At 41.1% G+C, this 22,074-nt stretch overlaps 2 protein-coding genes across 3 annotated transcripts in view; both read left to right on the top strand.

Annotated features, from left to right (window-relative positions):
• si:ch211-266o15.1 (zinc finger MYM-type protein 4) overlaps positions 1 to 21,760 on the top strand; it is a 31,792-nt gene extending 10,032 nt beyond the window's left edge. Inside the window, exons 10-29 of the mRNA XM_053632115.1 lie at positions 404 to 610; positions 1,123 to 1,270; positions 1,496 to 1,611; positions 2,167 to 2,448; positions 2,547 to 2,697; positions 3,618 to 3,790; positions 4,788 to 4,932; positions 5,409 to 5,525; positions 5,624 to 5,667; positions 5,769 to 5,913; positions 6,050 to 6,180; positions 6,323 to 6,458; positions 6,539 to 6,730; positions 6,932 to 6,999; positions 17,079 to 17,208; positions 18,866 to 19,017; positions 20,223 to 20,337; positions 20,568 to 20,819; positions 20,952 to 21,075; positions 21,270 to 21,760. Coding sequence (XP_053488090.1) covers positions 404 to 610; positions 1,123 to 1,270; positions 1,496 to 1,611; positions 2,167 to 2,448; positions 2,547 to 2,697; positions 3,618 to 3,790; positions 4,788 to 4,932; positions 5,409 to 5,525; positions 5,624 to 5,667; positions 5,769 to 5,913; positions 6,050 to 6,180; positions 6,323 to 6,458; positions 6,539 to 6,730; positions 6,932 to 6,999; positions 17,079 to 17,208; positions 18,866 to 19,017; positions 20,223 to 20,337; positions 20,568 to 20,819; positions 20,952 to 21,075; positions 21,270 to 21,477 — 3,036 coding nt within the window. The 3' untranslated portion in view covers positions 21,478 to 21,760. The remainder of the gene's footprint in view (positions 1 to 403; positions 611 to 1,122; positions 1,271 to 1,495; positions 1,612 to 2,166; positions 2,449 to 2,546; positions 2,698 to 3,617; positions 3,791 to 4,787; positions 4,933 to 5,408; positions 5,526 to 5,623; positions 5,668 to 5,768; positions 5,914 to 6,049; positions 6,181 to 6,322; positions 6,459 to 6,538; positions 6,731 to 6,931; positions 7,000 to 17,078; positions 17,209 to 18,865; positions 19,018 to 20,222; positions 20,338 to 20,567; positions 20,820 to 20,951; positions 21,076 to 21,269) is intronic.
• Positions 11,269 to 17,044, top strand: LOC128612199 (uncharacterized). Of its 2 annotated transcripts, XR_008386700.1 has the most exons (3): positions 11,269 to 14,544; positions 15,067 to 15,703; positions 16,910 to 17,034. XR_008386700.1 is itself a non-coding variant. In XM_053632120.1 (2 exons), the coding sequence occupies exons 1-2, from the start codon at positions 11,319 to 11,321 to the stop codon at positions 15,411 to 15,413; spliced, it is 3,573 nt and encodes a 1,190-aa protein (XP_053488095.1). In that variant the 5' UTR covers positions 11,269 to 11,318; the 3' UTR covers positions 15,414 to 17,044. The 2 variants fall into 2 exon arrangements, 1 of the variants encoding a protein (XP_053488095.1); XM_053632120.1 differs by having other exon boundaries at positions 15,067 to 17,044.
• Positions 21,761 to 22,074: the final 314 nt, after the last annotated feature.

Here is a 22,074-nt window from a genome sequence, read left to right as displayed (position 1 = left end):
AAATTAAACCGTAAAAACCCATTCCCTTAATGTGCCCCCAGCAATTGTCTGTCCCTGAAAAGTTGTGTTTTTCTTTTCTTTTAAAAAATTTGAATACACATTCAAAGGGCTGCTTTTTTTATGCATTGAGTTCCTCTGTACAACGAGAAGAGCTTTTCCACATCTACTCAAGTTTAAATCCCTGACTAATGGATGTGTGGGTAGGGAATCTCAATATATTTTCATAGTGGTACGTCTAACAGTATATTTTATAGCCATTTCTGAACGTATAGGTTTGGTTTGTGTGTGACTACACGACCTGTCGCACACAGCATCACATACATTTCCAATCTCTGCAGAACCGGAGAACGCTGCGTGGCCTGCGTTCCTATTAGCTCACGTTCTCTCTCTCTCTCTTTCTCAGATTCAACATGAAGTGAATCACCAGGGCATTCTGCACCGTCTCTGCAGTGACGAATGCTTCTCGCGTTTCCGCTCCTCCAAAAGGTTGTCCATGAGCTGCTGCGAGAGCTGCGGCAACTGCACCGTCACAGGAAACTATCACCTCGTACAGGTCGAGGATACCGTTAAGAAATTCTGCAGCCCAGCCTGCATCAGCACTTTTAAACAGGTTGGCACCTACCGCATGATTTATTGGCCCCTTTTATTTTATTATTTTGTATTTTAAATTTGTTTTGCATGTCTCGACTTAACCCTGCGTACAATTTATTTATTATTTTTTTAATTCATACATAAGGGGTGATGAACAGAAGGGGTGTGGTGTATTGCAGCCTCTCGAGAAATGGAGTTACGGTCACCACCCTGTAGTTGATTTGTTTTCTAATAACAGCGTGTCCTAAATTGTGTTTATTCCTCTTACACCACAGGGACTTGCCAACCATTACGACATTTGTTTATTTATTAAAGACGCCATGTCGTACTTTTATCCAATTCAAGTTACTTTTAATGTTGTGGAACATCTGTGAAACGAGTTAGCTCCTCTTGTCACCTTATTAACATTTGTTTCCTCGTGTCCTCTCTCTCTCTCTCTCTCTCTCTCTCTCTCTCTCTCTCTCTCTCTCTCTCTCTCTCTCTCTCTGTGAGTTGTTCTACGTAAAATAAAAGTTTTAATGTTGCTTACAGAAAAGTGGTAAGAGGGTCCATTGCCCCTGCTGTCAAGATTTTAAAGCTATGGATCAGATGCTGGAAGGCACGAATGCGCAGGGAGTCATAGAGTTCTTCTGCTCCTCCAGATGTGTGGCTAATAGCCAGGCGTCCTGCACTTTATCAGGTAGATTTGATTTTGCATCCTCTTACTTCTGTCAGTCACAACTCTGCGAGGCCCCGACTCAAGAAATCTGATGATGAATTTTAAGGTACGTTAAATTGCTAAAATTGTGATGTCATGATTTCATTTCAAATCCAGTTTGTATTCCAAACAAAAAAAAAACGTGAATTCTGCATCATTATGTGCAAGGTGCAGGAGTGGTTTTAACGCATTATACGTTGAACGCAGGTGCTTCGTTCCCGTGTACAAATTGCCAGAAGTTAGCTGTTCCTCAGTATCACTTGGCTATGCCTGACGGATCCATCCGGAACTTCTGCTCTTACGAGTGTGTTGGCAGATTCCAGGTAACTCGCATCCAGCAGAATATCCAGTCAGAAGGAATCATGACTAATGATTAATTCTGTTTGCTGATTCTATTGGTAGCTAATCTCAAATTAATTCCTCCAAATTGCGTCTGGTCTCGGAATTGTTGTCCCTGCTATCGCACACCCGGATGGAGGTTATTTTTTGGCATTTATTTATTGAGGGATTTTTTTTGTTTGTTTGTTTAATATTTTTTGTTTCCAGTAGACAAGGATTTTTAATTATACGTTACTCATTCGCAACGCAGATAATCAAACGATGGGAACAAGACACATACTGTCACACCAAAGTATGTATTGACATGGTGGATTATTTAGGGCGTTTGTTAACTAGTTAACATTACATGCTTAAGAAACAACACACACCCTGACCATATGAAAAAATGACCAGCTGGTTTAGCTTTATTAATCATAACAGAGGTCAGATCTAAGCGAGCTGCATCTCATCTGTGTACAAATAGGGGATTCTGTTGCTTTTTAAATATAAATATTTAAAGCAGGTCAATGATTCAACCCCCCCCCCCCCCTTTCCCTCAGGAGAGGCTGCACAGGTCCATTCAGATGAACGGAGGATCCTATCACAGTCCAAACACCGGCCTCCATCCTCCTGTACCTCATCATTCATCTGACCAAGGATTTAATCCTCCTAACATAGCGCCTGGTTCGAATCAAAACGCCATGCCGCCACACGTGCCTGTTTCTCGACCGACAAACCCGCAAGACGCCCAGCAGCATCCGGAAGCTCTCAGCCCTGCCAAACCGACCTGTAAGCAGTGCCAGAAGCAGATCAGCTCTAAACCCGAGGTCCTACAGTTTAAGGTACAGACCGGTCAATACGCGATGTTTTTTTTATTTATTTTTTTACGCTAAACGTGTAATCGAAATAGACCTGGTTTCCCGTTTTTTGTGTCTTTCAGAATCACGTGGGCCTCTTCTGCTCACGCCTTTGTTGCGACATGTATAAGAGGGAAAGAGATGTCAAAGCAGTGTGCGAGTACTGCAAGGAAGAGAAGGTGGCCAAGGACGTCGTCATCTACGAGAAGCAGCCGCACGCTTTCTGTTGTGAAGGTCAGCTCCAGCATTTATTCTCAGTTCAGCCCAGTTTTTGTGATGAATTCAGTCCAATATTATTGGATTTCGGTACATCACCTCACTTGTTTATGACTTCACGTTTATTTTAACAAGGCAACACTGGGCATCAGTGCATGGTTTAATTATTTGGCTTCATTTGGCTATTTAAAAAAAAAAATAATTAAAAAGTTACTCTTCAGCTCCTCAGATGGCCGAGGTTGCCAATGTGGAAAAAAATGATATGAACAATAAAATCATTGAAACGTGAAATCGTTGTTTTAATAGATAATTATTTGGTTGAAATAAAAGCATAAATAGATATATAGATGCTACTGTTTATTTAAGCTTTGTTATTGAATTATTAATTGCTCTGTTTTTATTTTTTATTTTATTTGAAAGGACTACAATAAACCGTGCACTCGAACCTTATTATGCTCGGCTGTAACGAAACACTGAGTTATGTTCAGGGATGTCTGAAGTTTGTATGAATAGTGAAATAAATACTGTAATAATATAACAACAATTATTATTATTGTTGTAAATACTTAATATATTGGAATAACTAAACTAAGATTTTGTAAATATTAAAAAAAAAAAAAATTAAGAGTCTCATTGTGTTCATTTTTGTTAATTATCCATAAAAATAATTCTGAAATATAATTAAAATAAATATACTTAAACCTTGTTCATTTGTAAATCCCATAGTATAAAAGTTGTTTTGATCATTTCTAGTGACGTTGCAGTAGCAACCATAAAAATAAAAGGCCACCATGTCAGGATTAAGATATCGATCGGAAAGTTTACAGATTATTTATATACGGTTTGAGATTTTGTTAACTGCATTCACAGTTTCCTGTTTCAAAAGGATATGTTCGCTCTCCTGGTTGCGATTATACTCGGTTGTTTCTCTCGAACAGGCTGCAAACTGCTCTACAAGCACGACTACGCCAAGCAGCACAGGGGTCAGTGCAGAGCTTGTGCTTACTGCTGCAACGTGACCCACAAAACCATCCAGAATCATTTTGGGGGAAAACTGGAGGAGTTCTGCTCGGAAGAGTGCATGTCTCTCTACACCGTTCTCTTCTACGAGGTCCGAGCCCAATACGGAAACGTTGTACTGGTTATAAAAAATTGTTTTTCCTGCTATTGGGAATATTGTGACGTGTGTGTGTGTGTGTGTGTGTGTGTGTAAGCTCTTTTGCTCCCTAAAAACATTGTTTTAGTGATATGACATTCTCCACACACAAGCTGTGAAAAATCTGTGATTGATACACACCTCAGATAAAGTGGAATTTATGTGAGGAAAAAGGTACAAAAATGTTGTTCAGTATACAATTAAAAAAAAAAAAAAAGTGTGGAAAAAAAGCATGAAGACTCAAACTAGTGTTTGATGATCCAGCAAGCACAAATAATTTTGGATTAAATAATGCAGGCTGCGCTTTAATCGTTGGGTTTGTGATATATTGCGAGGCATTTCACATGTACGATGTGGAGTATTATAATGTGTTGTGTTTCTGAAATTTGAAAGTACAGACAGGAGTGATTACCACAATTCACAATCTCTTAGCGCTCTTGACATAGATCAGACACTGTTACTTCTTAAAATTTTATTGTACATACCACTCATTACAGGTTTGTTTATTTATTTATTTTATGGCTTATGTACACTGTACATGAACATTTTTTGTACCTTTTTATATTACTCTGGTTTACACAGCCATCTAGGGCTGGGCGATACATCGATTTAATATCGATATCGTGATAAATGATGACGCAATACATATCTTTTCTGAGTTATCATCTGTATGGTGTATTATTTTATGCTTTTTATTTATTTTACTACTGTTTTGCAGACAGTGTGTTAGCTAAATGATGTATAAAACGTCCTCGTGGTCATGATCCCGATCTGTTTTTGTCATATCGCCCGGCCCTACTGTCATCTCCACCAAGAGAGGTTCCTTGTATGCTTTGCATGTACTTGGCGAATGAAAAGAACCTCATTCTCTAACGCTTTTCGTTTCGTCAGTGTTGCACCCGAGTGTGTGAGCGGTTTGACGGTCATATGTTCCGCTTGTTTCTGTCAATAGATGGCGAAGTGTCACGCTTGTAAGAATCAGGGACCACTCAAAGAGAGCGTCAGATGGGACGAAACGGTCCGACACTTCTGCAACCTGCACTGTTTGTTGCATTTTTGCTCCAAGAATATCATCCCCGATCAACCGAACAGCAACGGTACGGCCCTGGTACCAAGAAACATTTTTTATTCGTTTTATCTAAAATGGGAACGATATTTAAACCTTTTGGTTTCAGCGTCAAAATAGTGTTTCGGTCCATTTAAAAAAAAAACAAAAAAAAACATACGATCTATCGATATATAAAATTAATTGCCAAGATCTCTGAATGTACTTGAAATGCTCCAGTGTTTATTTGAGCTTATTGCCAGGTGACTGGTTAAGTAAGGAATAAAATATTTGGAGGGGTGCTGTTTTAGGAAAACAATCCGCAACATGGTGGTGTGATAAGCCGAACATGCAGCAGTTTTGCTGTTAACATGAACATGATTATTTTCCAATAACGAGCACATCCCAAAATGTTTTCTTCCTCTTATACAGCATACATCAGCAATTTACCAGCGGTTCCTATTTCGTACTAGCTTGCATGGCCACAGGAAATAACGGAAACGATTCCTTTTGCTCTCGTTACACCAGGTATTAACACTGCTGCCACCACAGCCCAAGCCCCATTATCTCTCTCGAAAGACATGCCTGTAATCGGCGGTGTCGTGTCATTGGCCTCTGCACTGACTGGCAACACCGCACTCACAGGTAACGTTGGCTCTCATTAACGTGTTTGTGTTAATTAGGACGGTTTTCAGGAGCGCTGTACGCGAGCGTAACCTTGCACTTGTAAATGTTATTCACAGGAGCACTGCCTACCTCGAACGCCAGCTCCAAGATCATTGGCGACGTGAGTACATGCAACTACCGGATGTTTGACTGGATGAGGATTCTTTCGCTGTAATTCTGCGCTTTAATTCTGCTAACCTTTTTATCACGTATGCCTCTCAGGCGAGCACCCAGACGGATGCCTCGGTGAACGGCGATCCTCAGCAGCGACGGATGCTGAAGAATAAAGCCGTCATGTGTAAACCCATCAACGATGAGCAGAGCATCCAGTGTGAACTTGAGCCTCTGAAACTACCATCTGGGACCGGTACGTTTATATTTTACTTACGCCGTCGATTCACATGACGTGATCTGTCAGTGTATATATTATTTTTTTTTAATCAACCAACAAATGATTAAATGCACCAGGCAAATACACCCCCACCCCCCCCTTTTCTTCACAGTTATTGATGAAAATGGAGAGAAAGTGAGACTGGTGCCTGTGCCTATTCCAGTTCCAACACCCATATACATTCCTGTGCCCATGCACCTGTACACTCAGTACACGCCAGTACCGCTGGGATTCCCTCTTCCTGTATGTATTTGAATTTACCCTCATTCATACTTAAACCATACTTTGTTTTTTTTTTGGGGGGTTTTTTTTTTTCTCTTCCTGTCTACAATATACTACAGTACTGACTGTGGTTTTTGTTTTGTTTTTAAATTATTATTTTTAGATACCGGTGCCACTGGTTGTGCCAGCTTCTCAGGAATCCGCACAGCCGAGTTCCGCTAAAGGCAGCGTCCCTTCACAGAGCTCAGTGGAGGATGAAGATGTGGAAAAAGGCAAGAGCAGGCCCCTGTCCCACGGAGGTACTGTATATGTGATGATATAAGAGCGATCGGTACGTGTTTTTTGTGCATGGATTCATTGAACTTTTCGTCATGTTCAGACCAGGGCAGTACCTACAGTGGGGATTTGGAATCCGAGGCCAGGTCTACCCCCTTCAGTTGTGCAGATCCTGAGGATGCTTCACACAATCTTAAGCCATCAGTCCCTGTACCTGAGTTAGAAGCACGTAAAGCTCCTCCTGCTACCTCCACAGCGTCCAACTTGCTAGATTTGGAAAAGGACATTCCTCTTGGTAATTGAATACTGTTTGTAACAGTCATGGTCCTTTTTATTATTGACCAGATGCATTAATATCTTGAATCTTTTTATTTATTTGTTTATTTATTTATTTATTTATTTCGAAATTTGTTATAATTTTAGCACCAATTTAGACCAAACCGTGAGAAATGAATTCCTTTTAAGCTGCTTTTTCCCCCCATTTTTGTTTCGTTAGCATCAAATGATCACGAAGCAGCAAAGGAGCAGAAGACGTCGACAAAACGACGCAAGAGAGGAAAGAAGGTGCGTTTTCCAGTACACAGAAACGGAATCTAGCATTTACTCGGGTTTATTGCAGTATACGAACTTTCCCCTGTTAAAGGGAGGTCTTTTGAAAGAGAAAGCGTGACTCATATACACCCCCATCTGGCATCTTTGTTTGGACAGTCCGGATGTGGGTGTGCATCTGTATTTTTGGATGTGTAAGGCGGGGAAAAGACACATGAGTACATGAATGGTAAAGTTTTAGACATTGGGTCCAAAATGATGTTTTCTAAAAATATATATATATATTTTTTTAAAGCGTTATAACCAGCACTTACTGATCATTTGAAGTTGTAGCTAGAGCTAAGGAATGAGAGATCTTATCATAGCTAGACGTGTTTATAATGAAACTGTGTACACATAATCTCCCTATTACACATAGTAGGGCATCTTATCCAGATTTAATCTTGCTCTTGTTACCAGTAGTTCTCTTTGTTATATAATTTTTATATTATTTTACTTTAAGATTTCCATGGAAATGCTATTTTCAAAGTGACATTAAAGCAGTGGAAGTTGCGAACAACGGTACAAACGTGACTCAAGCTTTAACGATCGGTTTTGTTACTGATTTTTAAGTCAAAACTTTTAAATCAAGAATCAAATTACCAAAAGCCTTCACGTATACCGCTGACGACGTTACCCTGTGCAAGTTTATTACCCCAAGGACTCATTATCAACCTAAGGTAAGATTGACCTGTTTCAAAACTTTCTATTTTCTGTATACATCAGGGTTTTTTTTTTTTTTTATATTTAATTTTTAAATTTAGAATATTTCTTAGTGCATGTTTAAAATGTACTGCATTTAATGATGGAGTTTATTGATCATAGTCGTCATGATTTGGTTTTTGAATAAATCTCAACGCAGATCAGTGTAAATATACACTCTCCTGCAAAAGTATTGGAACGGCAAGCCCTATTGTTTTGCTGTACGCTGAAGACATTTGGGTTTGAGATCAAAAGATGAATGAGATTCTTACTGCTGATGAGCAGTTTGCATGTTGTGATGTGGCTTCTATATTTACGCCCTCAAAAGTCTTCCTCAAACGACGGATTGTGATGCCTTCACCCCTGCCCTGCTGAGGTTGTTGGTGATGTCACTGACTGTATTTTTGGGCGGGTTTTCTTCACAGCTCTGACAACGTTTGTCATCAGCTGTTGTGGTTTTTCTTGGCTGACCCGTCCGATGGCTGGTTGGCAGTACACCTAGTGGTTTTTCTTTTTCAGGACGTTCCAAATTGTTGCTATGTCCAATGCTTATGCAATGGCTCTGATTGATTTTCAGCTTCAAAACGGCTTGTTTTTATCCCATAGACAGCTCTCTGGTCTTCTTGTTGGTTTATCCTTTTTAACACCAAATGCAGTCTTTTCAGGTGAAACCCAAGACTCAAACCAAGAGTAGACATTCAGAACTATTAATTGTTTAAACAATCGATTTAATATGGTACACCCGGGCAACAAGAAACACCTGTCAATCATGTTTCATAATTGGATCACTCTTAAAAATGTTTGGTTCTTTAACATATCCAGATGTAAATATCGGGAAATGAAAGCTGAAATTCTGATCTATTGTCTCTTTTGAGAAACCCCTTGCTGTTCCAATACTTTCAGAGGGAACTGTAGATATACATGTAATTATAGTCGGAATCTGAATGCTCCTATATACCGACATACATTTTATTACTCGCATTTAAATTTGGTATTATATTACACTGCATTAATTCTGTATTGTTGCCATTAAGCACTCTTCTGGCAGTTCTTACATCATTCATCTCTGCTTGGATTGGTTCCTAAACTTACCACGTTTTAAGCAATTTATTGTGAAAAGCGCTTTTGTCTACAGTGTTATTTTGTACTCATGTGAAGGGACTGAATTGTACTTTATTTCATTTATGTATTAAGTTCAACAAGTTGTACACAGAGCTATCAGATTATCTTAAAGTATTTATTTATTTATTTATTTATTTATTTATTTATTTATTTATATTATTTTTTTGGCCCTTGTTCGCAACTGGCTTCCAGAATCTGAGCTTGCAAAAAGCTAAACCACTTACGCATGTGTTGAGAAATGTTTGTTAGTTGTATTTGCTTCATTACTAAAATCTAATTTTATAACTTAAGTAAAACATATGATTTGAAAGCGAAGAGGACCTAGATTTGTTGAAGCCCGAGAGTATATTGGGCCAAACCAATTTTTGCACGGTAGGTCCGATGAGCTCTATAGCCTTCTCCAAACTTTCTCAATACATGCTTTATCAGTGCTTCCAAAATTATGTGTTTATCACTCTTATCCAAATATTTAAAAGATTATTCACATTATTTAAAATGTTTTGCTGTGCTATATAGCTCGTTTGTATTAAATGCTGGTGTTCTTCTCCCATCTTGACCAGGGATCTGATGTCGAAGAACTGAAGAGTTTCAAAGAAGAACTGGATGTAGCTGATTGTCCGAGATGGACTGTGCACACTAATTTAGATCGGTTGAATACAGAATCGTGCCAAGATGGTGGAACACTTGACAGAAGTATTTTCATTAGCCCAGAATGCGCTCCACTTGATGATGAGCTGGATGAGGCACAAGACGTATTTAAATATGTTGAGAAGCTCACCTCGTCCTCTGGGTCAATGATGCCTTCAAGGGCGAGTCTAAAAACAGGGAGTAAAACAGTTAGCGCTCATACGTCATGCACTAAAAGGCAGTTCTGTATTTACTGTCAAAAATCAAATACCAAAATAGCAAGGCACTTGGAGCGAATGCATTCAACTGAAACGGATGTAGCATATGCTCTCAGCTTTCCAAAACGATCTAAAAGAAGACATATGCTGCTTGAACAGCTTCGTAAAAAAGGCAATTATCAGCATAACATTGAAGTTATTCGGAGTGGAAATGGGGATATAGTCATGCAAAAACGAACAAAAAGAAAAAGGTCTGCTAAGGAATATTTGCCCTGCCAATATTGCCTAGCTTTCTTTCTCCGGGAAGGGCTGGAGAAGCATGAGTGCTTTTGCAGGACAAAAATGATTTCACGATCTTGTTTAGAGGCCTTGGAACAGCCGGGCACTAAACGTGAGTCCTGCTTCCAACCTGCTTCAGAAATAAATAAGCAATCACTTGTCAACCTAAACCTGGACCAAATGCAAAGTCCAAGGTCCAGCTCTGAAGACCTTGAATCAAGCCTCCAGTCTAGTGCCTCTGGCTGTTCTGAACTCATCTCCCAACATAATCTTGAAACCTGCTCTTTCTCAAGTATTCAGTCAAGTCCTGAATTTTCTGATCGTACGGATCTAAAAGCTGGCCTTGGACCAAGTCATTTGTTTAGTCAGCCTAGTCCTGAACCTTTCCTACCAACCAATTCTGATCTTAGTCAGTCTCCTCGAACAGATTGCTCTGATGAACACACCTTTACATCTAGTCCTAAACCTAGCCCTCGGTCTAGTTTTGAGTCCCAGCTGCAGGCCATTGAGTTATCAAGTCCTGCAACTTTTCATCTTGGCTCCAAACCTTGCTACCAGAGTAACCTCATAATCTCTGATGAAAGCAACCCAGAGACCAGTAGGGCAAGTTTTGCGTTGTGCCGACCATCCACTCCTGAACCTGGCCCACTGCCTTATCCTGGATCAAGTCCTAGTCATCTGAGCGTTGACTCGTGCTTTGAGGAAGTTTTGAGTTCCAGTCCTGAAACCAGTCTCCCTCATACTCCTGAATATTGCAGCATTGTTGAATCAAACATAAACACTACTGTTGAATCCAATATGATGTACACTGATGCGTCTAGCAGTGTAAATCTGAATGCTGAATCATGCCGCCAGCCCATTGTCAGTCCGATGTCCAGCCCATGTCCTACTCGACCAAGTTTCGAGTCCTGCTTTCTATCCAGTGTGGGATGTGATCTTAAGCCTCCACCTAGTCCAGACCTGTGTAATCAAAGCACTTTCATGTTGGGTCATGAGTCTACCCTCCAATCCAACTTTGAATCCTACACACAAGCTGAGAAATCTAGCCCAAATACTAGTCCTTGTTGTAGTCCCAAATCTTCCCACCAAACTAGCCTCATCGGTGGTGAACGCCGCCGAGATCCCACTCAGGCGAGTTTTGAATTGTGCCTCTCATCCAGCCCTGAAACTAGCCCTCTGCCTCATCCTGAATCAGATCCTGGTCCTCAGATTAGTTTTGAGTCCTGTGTTGAGCCAGTTTTTCAGTCCCGTTCTGAAACTAGTATCTTTGCTACTCCTGAATGTTTCTGCTACCAAAGTGTTGAGTCCGACGTGAAACCTGCTGTTGAACCCTGTCTCACATCCAGTATGGAGTGCAGCAGTCCTCCACCCAGCAGTTCTGAGGCTAATACAGAATTTCTTCCACAGATCCCCAGTGCCAGCTCCCACTGCTTGGGCTCAGATGCCTCAAGTGGGCTTGATTACAATCTGACTAATGGTGACGGTTCAGTCGGCCCTCCTGCAGAAAGCATGACGTATCAAAAGGAGTCTGTTGAGATTTTTGATGCAGACTCTACTTGTAGCTCATCCTCTTGCACGAAAACCATTTCAGAGTGTGTGACTGAGTCCACCCGAAAGCTCAAAAAGAGTCCTGGTTTACTCTCGAGCCTGAAGTCCAGTCCACCATCTATTTCAAATTCGAGTTTAATCAGTAGCACCTCTTCCGAACCGGTGCTGGCCCAACAGATAAGTTTGAACAAAACGCCGGGTAGTGAGAAGGTAGGGATGAAAAGGCAGTTCTGTCTTTACTGTAAAAAACCCTACGTCAAAATGGCACGGCATTTGAGCCAGAAACATGCAAGTGAAACGGATGTAGCGCGTGCTCTTAGTTTTCGAAAGGGATCTAAAAAACGGCTCCTTCTATTTGAACAGCTTCTTAAGAAAGGGAATTATCAGCATAATGTTGAAGTTCTTAAAAATGGCAGTGGAGAGGTTATCACCAGTAAACGATCAACTAAAGATTATTCTGTGGACGTGTACCTGCCTTGTCAGTATTGTCTGGCATTTTATGTCCGCCATGATCTGTGGAGGCATGAAAGATGTTGCAAAATGAGAACAAATGGCAACCCTGTTTGCCTTAAAAGGACTGCATCATCAAAGTTGCTTCCATTGCAAGGTAGTGTTTCTGAAGATTTGGAAGAAGCTATTCATAGTATGAAGCAAGACAATGTCTTGCATCATATAAGGGAGGATGCTCTGATTTGCAAGTATGGTGCAAGGCTTTTTGTACAACTTGGACATAGTAAAAAGCATCAAATATACGTAACACAGAAGATGAGGGAATTGGCAAGACTCATGCTAACCGTGAAAGAGCTAGATGGAAGTGTGCAGTACCTGCATCATGTTTGCACTCCATCCAGGTTTGATTTGGTCATTAAAGGTGCAAAGATGGTTTGTGGGTTTGATGAAACTTTGAGCAAATTTGAAAAGCCATCTCTGGTTTTAAAAATAGGAAGTTCCATAAGACAAGCAGCTGAAATAATTTGTGGTGAGAAGGTTATGGAGGGTGATGCAGAGACTGTTGCTGATGTTAAAGAGTTTATTGGGCTCCTCGAGAAAAATTGGATTTCTTGTGCTACAAACGCTGACGTCGTCGACCCTGATAGCACTGAGGTCGACAGGTGCCGAGAGAAGCCGACTGCAGCAGCATCTGCATGTCAGGAAATCTGTTCGGTGTCAAACAAACCCGGCCAAAATCCCGAGCCTGAGTTGTGTCCCCACAGAACTAGTCAAGAAGATGGCGAAAATAATGAATGCGGGCTGTGCACAGTCATCTCAAATGGATCCCAGTTTTACCCTGATAAGATTGAGAAGTTACGTAGCAGCACTAATGCTAAGAAGCCCTCGACCAACCCTGCAGCACAATCTTCTGTGTCTCAACAGTCCAAGGTCTCTTATTCAAAGTCAGGAGTGTTCCCTTTAAGAACAAGAACAGCAAGAGGTGGGAAAAAACAGTTCTGCGTCTATTGTCGGAAACCCGTCATCAAAATAGCAAGGCACTTGTCACAGAACCACGCAAAAGAAAAGGACATAGCCCACGCTCTCAGCTTTCCAAAGGGATCAAAAACTCGGCATTGCTTACTTAAACAGCTCCGTAATAGAGGTAATTACCAGCATAACGTCGAAGTTCAGCAAACTGGAAATGGGGAAATCATCCCACTGAGACGGCAAAAAAAGTGTAATTCATTGACTTCCTACCAAGCTTGCCCTCATTGTCTGGGTTTTTTCCTCCAGCGTGACTTGTGGAGGCATCAAAGATCATGCGATATGAAGAAGGATGATGAAAGTCCCCCTCTCAGAAGAAGGACTCGGTCAAGCTTATCTAAGAACTTTGCCTCGCATGGCTGTCTTTCTGAGGGCTGCCAAAACCTTGTTCGCAACATGAGAGACGATGACATCTCAAAATATCTAAGGAACGATGCCTTAATCTGCAAATTTGGAAATAGACTTTATGAAAAACACGGGCATGAAAAGTTAGGACACGAAAACATATCAACAAACCTGAGAGCGCTGGGTAGATTTATGCTGGCCGTGAGGGAGTTGGATCACAGCGTTGAGGATCTGTATCAAGTATGTACTGAATCCAGGTTTAGTTTGGCTTTGGAAGCTGCCAAGAAGGTTGGTGGTTTTGATCCGCAGTCTAACAAATTTACAAAATCGGTAGCATTGAAGATGGGCTATTCCTTGAAATTGGCCACTGAAGTTGCTTTGGGAGAGAACGACATGGAAGATGAAGCTAGAAATCGAGCCGAAAAATTCATGGAGCTGCTGGGAACGGATTGGTTTTCTTATGAACCCGCACATTTTCACACGACAAGTCATGGTAAGCAGACCGAAGGGGATGTTGTACATCTGATAAAAGATGTTGTCAAACTACAGAATTTCCTGAAAAATACTGAAGCCCAAGCCAAATCGGATCTCACGGAGCATCCTAATCGTAAATCGTGGAAAAGGCTCCGTGAAAGCCTTCTTGCAGAAATTACTCTCTTTAACAGAGCACGGAGGAGCATAGCCGAGAAAATGCTGATTGAGGATTACATACGGAGGCCCAGAGAGCCTGGCTGTGGAAAAATGCATGAACCCCTTACAAAGCTGGAACAGGCTCTTAACGGTGTGTTGATCAGAGTGGGAGTCACTTGTAAAGGTGGAAGTTGGATTCCTGTCTTGTTTACTCAAAGGATGGCGTCATCTCTGGACGTCCTCATCAAGCACCGTGAGGATGTAGGTGTTCCCACGGACAACCCGTACATGTTTCCTCAAATGATGGCCGACGCTCACATAAGAGCGCACGACTGCATAAGAACCTTCGCCCAAAATTGCGGCGCAAGCAAGCCTGAAGTTCATACGCACAAGGACGTGGCTACTATTTTCCAAATACTGAGCCTTAATGGCAGTGAAAAGCAGCAGATGGCAGCACTTTTGGGCGATGGCCGCTTTGACTACCAAACGCTGGATGAAAACTTCTCGCAGTTGGCGGAAATCCTCAACCGGTTGCAGACAATGGAGGAAGGAACTGGTGCATACCAAGACACAGGTACAGTATTTTCTTCTTATTTCATTTTCTTATACATGAAACATGTTGTGCAGAATTTATCGAAGCAGACCTGCCAACCTCTGTACGTTTTGCCATCGGGGCTCCATCACTCAAATGCACAAACAGTACAGTATTCCTGTCCCTCTGGTTAAAAATGCCAGATGAGCCAATTGACATCTGAATATGCAGTGATTTTTTGCTGTGTGTAATGTCTTTTCATAGAATAGGAGGAAAATAAGTAAACATTTTTTACTTTTCTGCAAATAGTTTCTAGTGTTTATATCGTAAATAAAACATACAAATGGCAGTCCAACTTCCACCTACCTCACCCACCCAAGTGCCTCAAGATTGCTGCAAAACTTATATATATATATATATATATATACACACACACACACACTCTGAGAAAGTATTGTCTAGTCAAGTCGGTTGTGTGAGAATTGTTTCCTAACTTGTACTAACTTCAATGTTAATGCAGCACAAATAATTCCCTCTAATGTTCTGCCCTTTGTTATATATTAGGTCTTGGCCATGCTGCTGCTCCAAGATGCAAGAGACAAAAATGGAACAAGGAGGAACAACAAGCTGTGAGGAGGCAACTGGGAAATTATATATCCACCAGTAAAGTGCCAGGCAAAAACGACTGTCTGGACTGTATTAGGACCGAGCCGGAGGCTCTCGGGTCACGCACCTGGAGGGACATCAAAAATTATGTCCATAACACCATAATGTCAAAGAAGAGAAAGAGAAGGGGTTCAAAGCAGATGGACGCTGAAAGCGACGGAGAAGATCCCGACGAAGTTGTCGCTCTGGAGGCTGCTGCAAAAAGACCTCGTCGTAAAAGAAGACTCCGACGCCGTCGTGTGTGAATATACCGCTTCTAGATGCACGTTGAAACACCACATTTGTTTTGGAGGAAAATTGAGTGGAAGATTCAATTCAATGGGCAAAGGTTTGAGCTTTAGTCTTGAGCTCGAAAGACAGGGTGGCTGCTCTCCATCTGACAGGTGATGATGTCAGACTACATATTCCTGGGTGCACTAGAAGGGATGAGATTAGCACTAGAAGACATCTTCGTTTCCCATTTTTTCATTTCTGTCCTGATTTTGTCAATACCTGGTGCTCGAGAGCAGCGTGAGTCGACCCCCCTGCCTTACAAGTATTGTATCATAAAATTTAAAAAAATGCATACGATTATGCTTAATTGTAATGTTGTTAAACACCTTAAATGACCAGACAGCTAGACAGTAATTTCTTGCTGCACTCTTGGTACTTTGGGTCCATTATCACCCCGGAGTCGATTATATTCCAATAAGAGCACGTCTAAGTGTTTAATTCCTCTTATACCCTGGCACTTTTAAGATTTTCCGTTTATTAAAGAACGAGAGACACTCTTCCGTTTAAAAACACTTTAGTTCTAACAGCTATATACACCCGTTCTCTCACTTGAAGCTAATAAGGTGAAGAAAATTTTCACTTTCCCCAAAATCTATAGGAACATCTTTACCTCAGCCTCTTCTTTCATAAATGTTAAATAAACCTCAAGCTTCACTAGAGCAACAGTTGTTTAGTTTGTGGGGTTTTTTGGGTTTTTTTTTTTTTGCTGCTGTTAAATGACGGCACCTTAAAAAAAATAATAATAATAATTATTGTTAAGGTCGTATTATGTCGAGTTGCACCATGCAAGTTCCTGTGAACGAGTTACATAAAACGTTCAAGTATTAAAAGGATACCATTGATTTAGAATTATACGCAGACGATTCGGCGACACCTCCTGATTAACGAGAATCTAGAGTTCTGCAGCGCTGTGGTGTGATTTGATTGAACGTAAGGAAGCGTGCTCCAAGGGCTTTATTCCGTTAATAAACTTCTGTTAAGTTTGGGATGACTCCCTGTTAAAGTTCACTTGAGGCATGTCTGACTATTAAGAAGACATTTGTGTTTTCTTTTTTTAAGAATGACTCTACAGATGTATATTTAGCTCTTTCATAACAATCTGTTCACATCCTGTTGTGAATTAATGACTTCCCTCCTTCTTGACACTAATTTCGTTGTGAACTCTTAAGGGTGTGTCCACATTTTGTTAAGGTTTGTTTTGTTTTGTTTTTACCCATAAATCTTATTGAATGTTGAATGTATGTCGCTGCAGTTGAAAGCAAATTGAGACTGTCTTCAAAATGTAGGTTGGAAATAACATGTATTTAGTTGATTATACGATGATCACATGGCACTTGTTTTCATCGCAGTGTGTTTTGGGTGTTTTTCTTCTTTTCATGCACATGATATTAAACCTGAAATGCACACTTTAAACATTTGTCCACCGTTTTCTTTGTTTACTTCTTTATGCTGATGTCGTCGTCATGAGAATGACGACCACTGAATGTCCAACCCTGAATGCTTTGACTCCCGGTTGTGATGAAGTGACTCAGTCTTGGTTAGAAATGAAACCGTCATGTTTTTCAGTCGTGTTTCTCGCAGATGGTTTGCACCCTTTTGTGTAAAAACTAACGCGCGTCTTTCTGCCTTTCTTTCAGGGACGGAGGCGTTCAGTAACAGATGTTGCGAGCGGCGTGGTTTCTACTCCACCCAGCTCCAAACTCCACCACATGTATGGAGTGAAAGCCTGGGCCAGCTGGGTGCAGCGGAGGACTCAACACGCCGACGGTGAGCTTCACCCACGTGCTGCTGCTTTACACTTAACATTCTTTTTTTTTTATGCTCTTGTTATGTGCAGCACCCGGTGTGCCGTCTCCAACAGTGATGTTGCTAAGCAACAGTCTCGGGACAAAGTGCTCAAGTGTGAAGAGACATGAATATTTTTTTTTTTCTCTTTTGTCTCCAAGTCAGCTGATTTTAGGAATTAAGTCATCGTTGTTCCACAGCAGGGAGAAATATACATGTGGGTTTTTTAAATCATCATTAGTTGAAACATGGGTTTGTGACGTTTGCAGGTCTTTTTTTAATAAATCTAAAATAAAAAATAAAAAAAAAAGCAGCAGATTTCTGATTCTGTGTGAGGAATAAAACCCATGGGCTGGGCTGCTGTAGGAAAATAATCAACAAAGGTATGGTGTCATGTGACCTGACTGTTACCACCTTTTATTTATTTATTTATTTATTTTGTTGTTCTTGTACAGAATTGTTTTTACTTTCTGCACAATTGCAATTGTACAATTTTATTTAATAATTAATGTTTTGCTTTTTAAACAGTCAGTCCCATACCAGTTTATCACGTTACTGAGAAACCGGGGAAATTACTGAATGTTACAATGCACTGACACTGGAGACTCCTTCCACAGCCAATAAACGTCTCGTTACAAGTTTCACCGTATCAACAAATGAGGTATTTTGTTGTTAAATAACGGCAAGTTTGTTTTTATTCGTCTGTCGTTAGGCTTCGGATATGTGGAGCGTTAGAACAAGCTCAATATTGAACTCACTGAATCACAACCCGAACTACTGCTGTAGTAGAGAATCCATCGACGTTTTCTGACCAATCATGATCGAGAATTCAACCGCGCTGTGGTACAAGTTGGAATAGCTTCGTGTTAAGTCCCGGCGAAGTGCCTTGAAACAAACGGCGTTATTCTATGTGTTGGTGTAATTTCCACTAAAACAGGAAGTCAGGTCCGGACATATTGCGTGGCTCCTCCCACTTTTTAAACAGCTAGTAGCGTTTAGCTTACCTCACAGCCCGGGCTAAACCGTACTTGACTGTTAGTACCAATCTTTTTTTTTTTTTTTTCATGTTGGGGGAGGGGCACTTCAGATTCTAGAGAGCATTTGATTGGACAGAAAATCAAAATGTGTGATGAGAAGCTGACGTGATGAATGATTCATCAGTATTGTTGATGCGTATCGACCGCAGCGAGAGCGGTTAAATTTAAGCGAATATCTTCTAAATGCGAATTTTGTCGTTGTTTTGGAGCGCACTAGCTTCTAGAAACCCTCAAGGCTGAGACCTTCATACTGAAAGCCACAAAACTTCCATTTTGATTTCATGGGGACTTAAAAACTGGGGACTAAAGCCAGTGGCTGTTTATTTTTACCTTCGTCTCATAAACTTGTATGCTTCTCCAGTTTTGTTGAGAGTTAATTCAAAACTTTGTAATTTCCTACTCAAGAATTTTTACATGCACGCAAGTATCGCACATTTCTCATAATTTTATTAAGTAATCTGTCTCTGTGAAGTCTCTGCTTTCTCTTTCCCCCAGGATAATGTGTCCGTACTAAATGTCGCTCTCGCAGTGACCCACTGTGTACGTTACCGACATTTACCGTCATCTCCATCTCTGTTTTTATTTTTGTTTGTTTATTTTAGCGAGCCCTCTCACTGTGAAGGAGGATGTGTTGGATTGCAGCTCTGAAGAGCTCAGCGATGCTTTGTGTCATTTCATCAGCGAAGTCCGCAGGCCAAACGGCCAGACTTACGCACCGGACAGTGTCTACTATCTGTGCTTGGGCATCCAGCAGGTCTGATTTCTCTCAATCGTTTTACTTTAATAATTCATCAAGATTCAGAGTGTGTGTGTGTGTGTGTGTGTGTGTACGCTACCGGTCAAAAGTTTAGACACACTCATTCTTTATTATTTCTTATTTTAGAATAATAGTCATCAAAACTCTGGAATAACACAAATGGAATGATGGGAATTATGTTGTGATTAACAAATCCAAAATAAATCAAAATAATTTAGTATTTTATCATCTTCAGAGCAGACACGCTTTTCCCCTAGAATTTCAGAAATGTATTCTTGACGTTTTCTCACCCGATTTCTTGAGGAATTTCCCCGAGATGATTTTTAAACAGTATTAAAGGAGTTCACACCGACGCTGCACACTCATCTCCTGCTTTTCTGAGTATTTCGCTCCGAGTCGTCCGTTTAAAATATATGTGTGTGTGTGTGTGTGTGTGTGTGTGTGTGTGTGTGTGTGTGTGTAGTAAATAAAATGTTAGTTTTCTAATGAAAGAAATGAATGTTATTGCACAATTTTATATTTTTGTCTACAGCACTGATTTCACACCTTTAATCACACACCTTCAGATCACAAGGTTTTTAAGATCATGAGAAACATTTCAGTCAAACGTCTCCAAAGTTTTGATTGTGTGTTTAGAATTCAGCGCTTAGGGTCCTCGTGATTTTGACTGTCCACTCACTCACGCACGTCTTGTTCTGCTCTACCGAACAAAGCTGATCTTTCAATGTTCTCGTCCCCAGACCGTGGAACTCCGTTTAACAGATCAAAGCAAATCGAGGCTCATTGTGTTTCTGCCATGGCTCTCGATCTGTACAATGGCTTAGATTTTTATTTTTTTTTTTAAATCCCCCCCAAGCTTTTTAAGTCTTTTGGCATGTTTCACTGCAGAATAGGACCGAAAGAAAACATTACATCTTTTATTTCATATTATATATATTTATTTATTCATACTGAGATAATTATTTACAAATGTTTCCTTATTATGGCCTTCATTTCAACCCGCTTGATGTTTTTCTGTCCCCCGACCCCCATTTTATATATGTAATATATTGTTTCCCCATCAAAAACCACCAGTTAATTTTTGAAGGAAAAAAACCGTGCATGAACGAAGACTCATGGATTTTTAAAATGTGTATATCTTATTACCTCTGCGTTTACGCTTTGCTCGTTTTGTCTCTTCACGGTCTCTTTCTCTCGAACAGTACCTTCTTGAAAACGGTCGTCTGGAGAATATCTTCACGGATCCTCTTTATAACCAGTTTACCGCAGACATGACCAAGATAATAAAAGACTGGGAGCGCAACTTAACACCAAATGGTAATACACTTCTCCGATGCTATATACACACACGCATGCATAAGTACGCGCACAGGAACCGGTGATCACGTTGGAAAGAGCGTGCTAACGAGAGGATTGGGACTCGATACAGCAGTCACTTTATTTACTTCGTTAAGTGCCCGTTTAGTATTCCTTGCGTTTATAAAACGGTGTAAGTGGCCTGGGCTCCGAGCCAAATGGTGCTGCGTGCGTGTGTTGTGTATCCGCAGGTTTCTTGCAGTCCCGCATCGAGGAGAGTTTCCTGTGGGAATGTAAACAGTTGGGCGCTTTATCTCCGTTTGTGCTGCTCAACACGCTGATCTTTTTCGGGGTCAAACATCTCAACCTAAAAACCGTGGAGCAGCACCAGCGTCTTTGCTTCTCCGCCGTCACCCGCTGCTCCAGGAGCGCCAAGCACGGCAAGTCGTCCTACCTCAGGTTTAGGTTTGCTGGAAAAGTCGACGGCGGGAAGGAGAAGCGAGGTGAGGAAGGAGTGTAGCTGATCTGATACACTGGGTATCTGTAGCACGGTGTTGCACCATCACGCCTGTTGTATTTATCGCCTCGCGATCGTTTCTACGTTATACGCTACGATTGATTTGTGTATTTTCCAGTTTTACTCGGTAAACGGAAGAGAGAAGAGGCAGAGGAGAATGCGGAGTATTTCGAGATGCCTGAGAATACCGAGGACCCTTTACACTGTCCTGTCAGACTATACGAGTTCTACCTCTCTAAATGGTGAGACACATTCATTTTCGCATGACGATTTTCCAGCCCCTCAGGATCGTTAGTGTCCATTAAGACTGCTCCGTTCTGATTGGACGGTTGCCTCACAAGTTGAAATGAGACGCCACGCCCCTCCCCTGTCTTTAACGTGCATGTCAAACCCTGTAGGAAACTAATGTATTTCCGTTGCTTTATTCGACCCACAGTCCGGACTCTGCGAAGGAGCGTCCAGACGTTTTCTACCTGCAGCCCGAGAGTTCCTGCCACCCCAGCAGCTCTGTGTGGTATTCTACCCAGCCTCTGGATGGCGCCGTTTTGGACTGCATGCTATCGCGCATCCTTGCCGTTCGGGACGTCCATCTGGAACCTAAGCCCCAGCAGCACCCGAGCTCGTCAGAAGAAGACACGTCGTAATTACGCTCTGGGGGAAAAAAAAAAACCCATGAGACGTCAGAGACGCTGCTGCCGTTCTTCTTAATCTCGAAGTGTTGTCAGAGCTTTTAGAAACAACGAACAGGGGTGAAATGTGACTAATCAAACGCCTACAACACTGCGTGGGTTCCGGAGGAGAGCGCAGAGCGACAGATCTCAACGTTTCATGGATCAGTTCAGTCGGTTTTTATTCTTTTTCTTAGTAGAAGTCATGAAGTTACAACGATGTTATAAATGCATGCTCTAGTAAAATATTAGATCACGATCGTGTATCATCTTCGCTTTGTCGGACTTCGATTCTGAAGCTGTTCAAAAAAAGTGTGTTGTGGAAAAATTTGTATTAAAAAAAAAAAAAAAAGGCAAAACATGATCACACACGGGAATATTTTGTAATGCAATCTGTAATTCATTCAAAATATCAGGATCATTTTAAACCCTCAGTGCTGTCAAATCTGATCTGAACGCCGATTATTCGTGGGATGTTTTCTCCATGATTTATATGAGCATTGGCTACCAATTCAGCACACGATAAACACATTTAAATAAGCGTCTACCTATTTAACATGATCCCATTTATGT

This window comes from Ictalurus furcatus, chromosome 9, assembly GCF_023375685.1.
Source record: "Ictalurus furcatus strain D&B chromosome 9, Billie_1.0, whole genome shotgun sequence".
NCBI classification, from domain to species: Eukaryota; Metazoa; Chordata; class Actinopteri; order Siluriformes; family Ictaluridae; genus Ictalurus; species Ictalurus furcatus.
Note: the sequence above shows the minus strand (reverse complement) of the source record. Positions and strands in the feature narration are given on the sequence as shown.

What these genes read in the sequence shown, in the direction of transcription:
- LOC128612199 (XM_053632120.1), top strand. Translation starts at nt 11,319, where the DNA reads ATGGAGTGCAGCAGTCCTCCACCCAGCAGTTCTGAGGCTAATACAGAA. An exon ending in TGGTGCATACCAAGACACAG is followed by an intron (nt 14,545 to 15,066) that starts GTACAGTATTTT and finishes GTTATATATTAG; the next exon opens with GTCTTGGCCATGCTGCTGCT.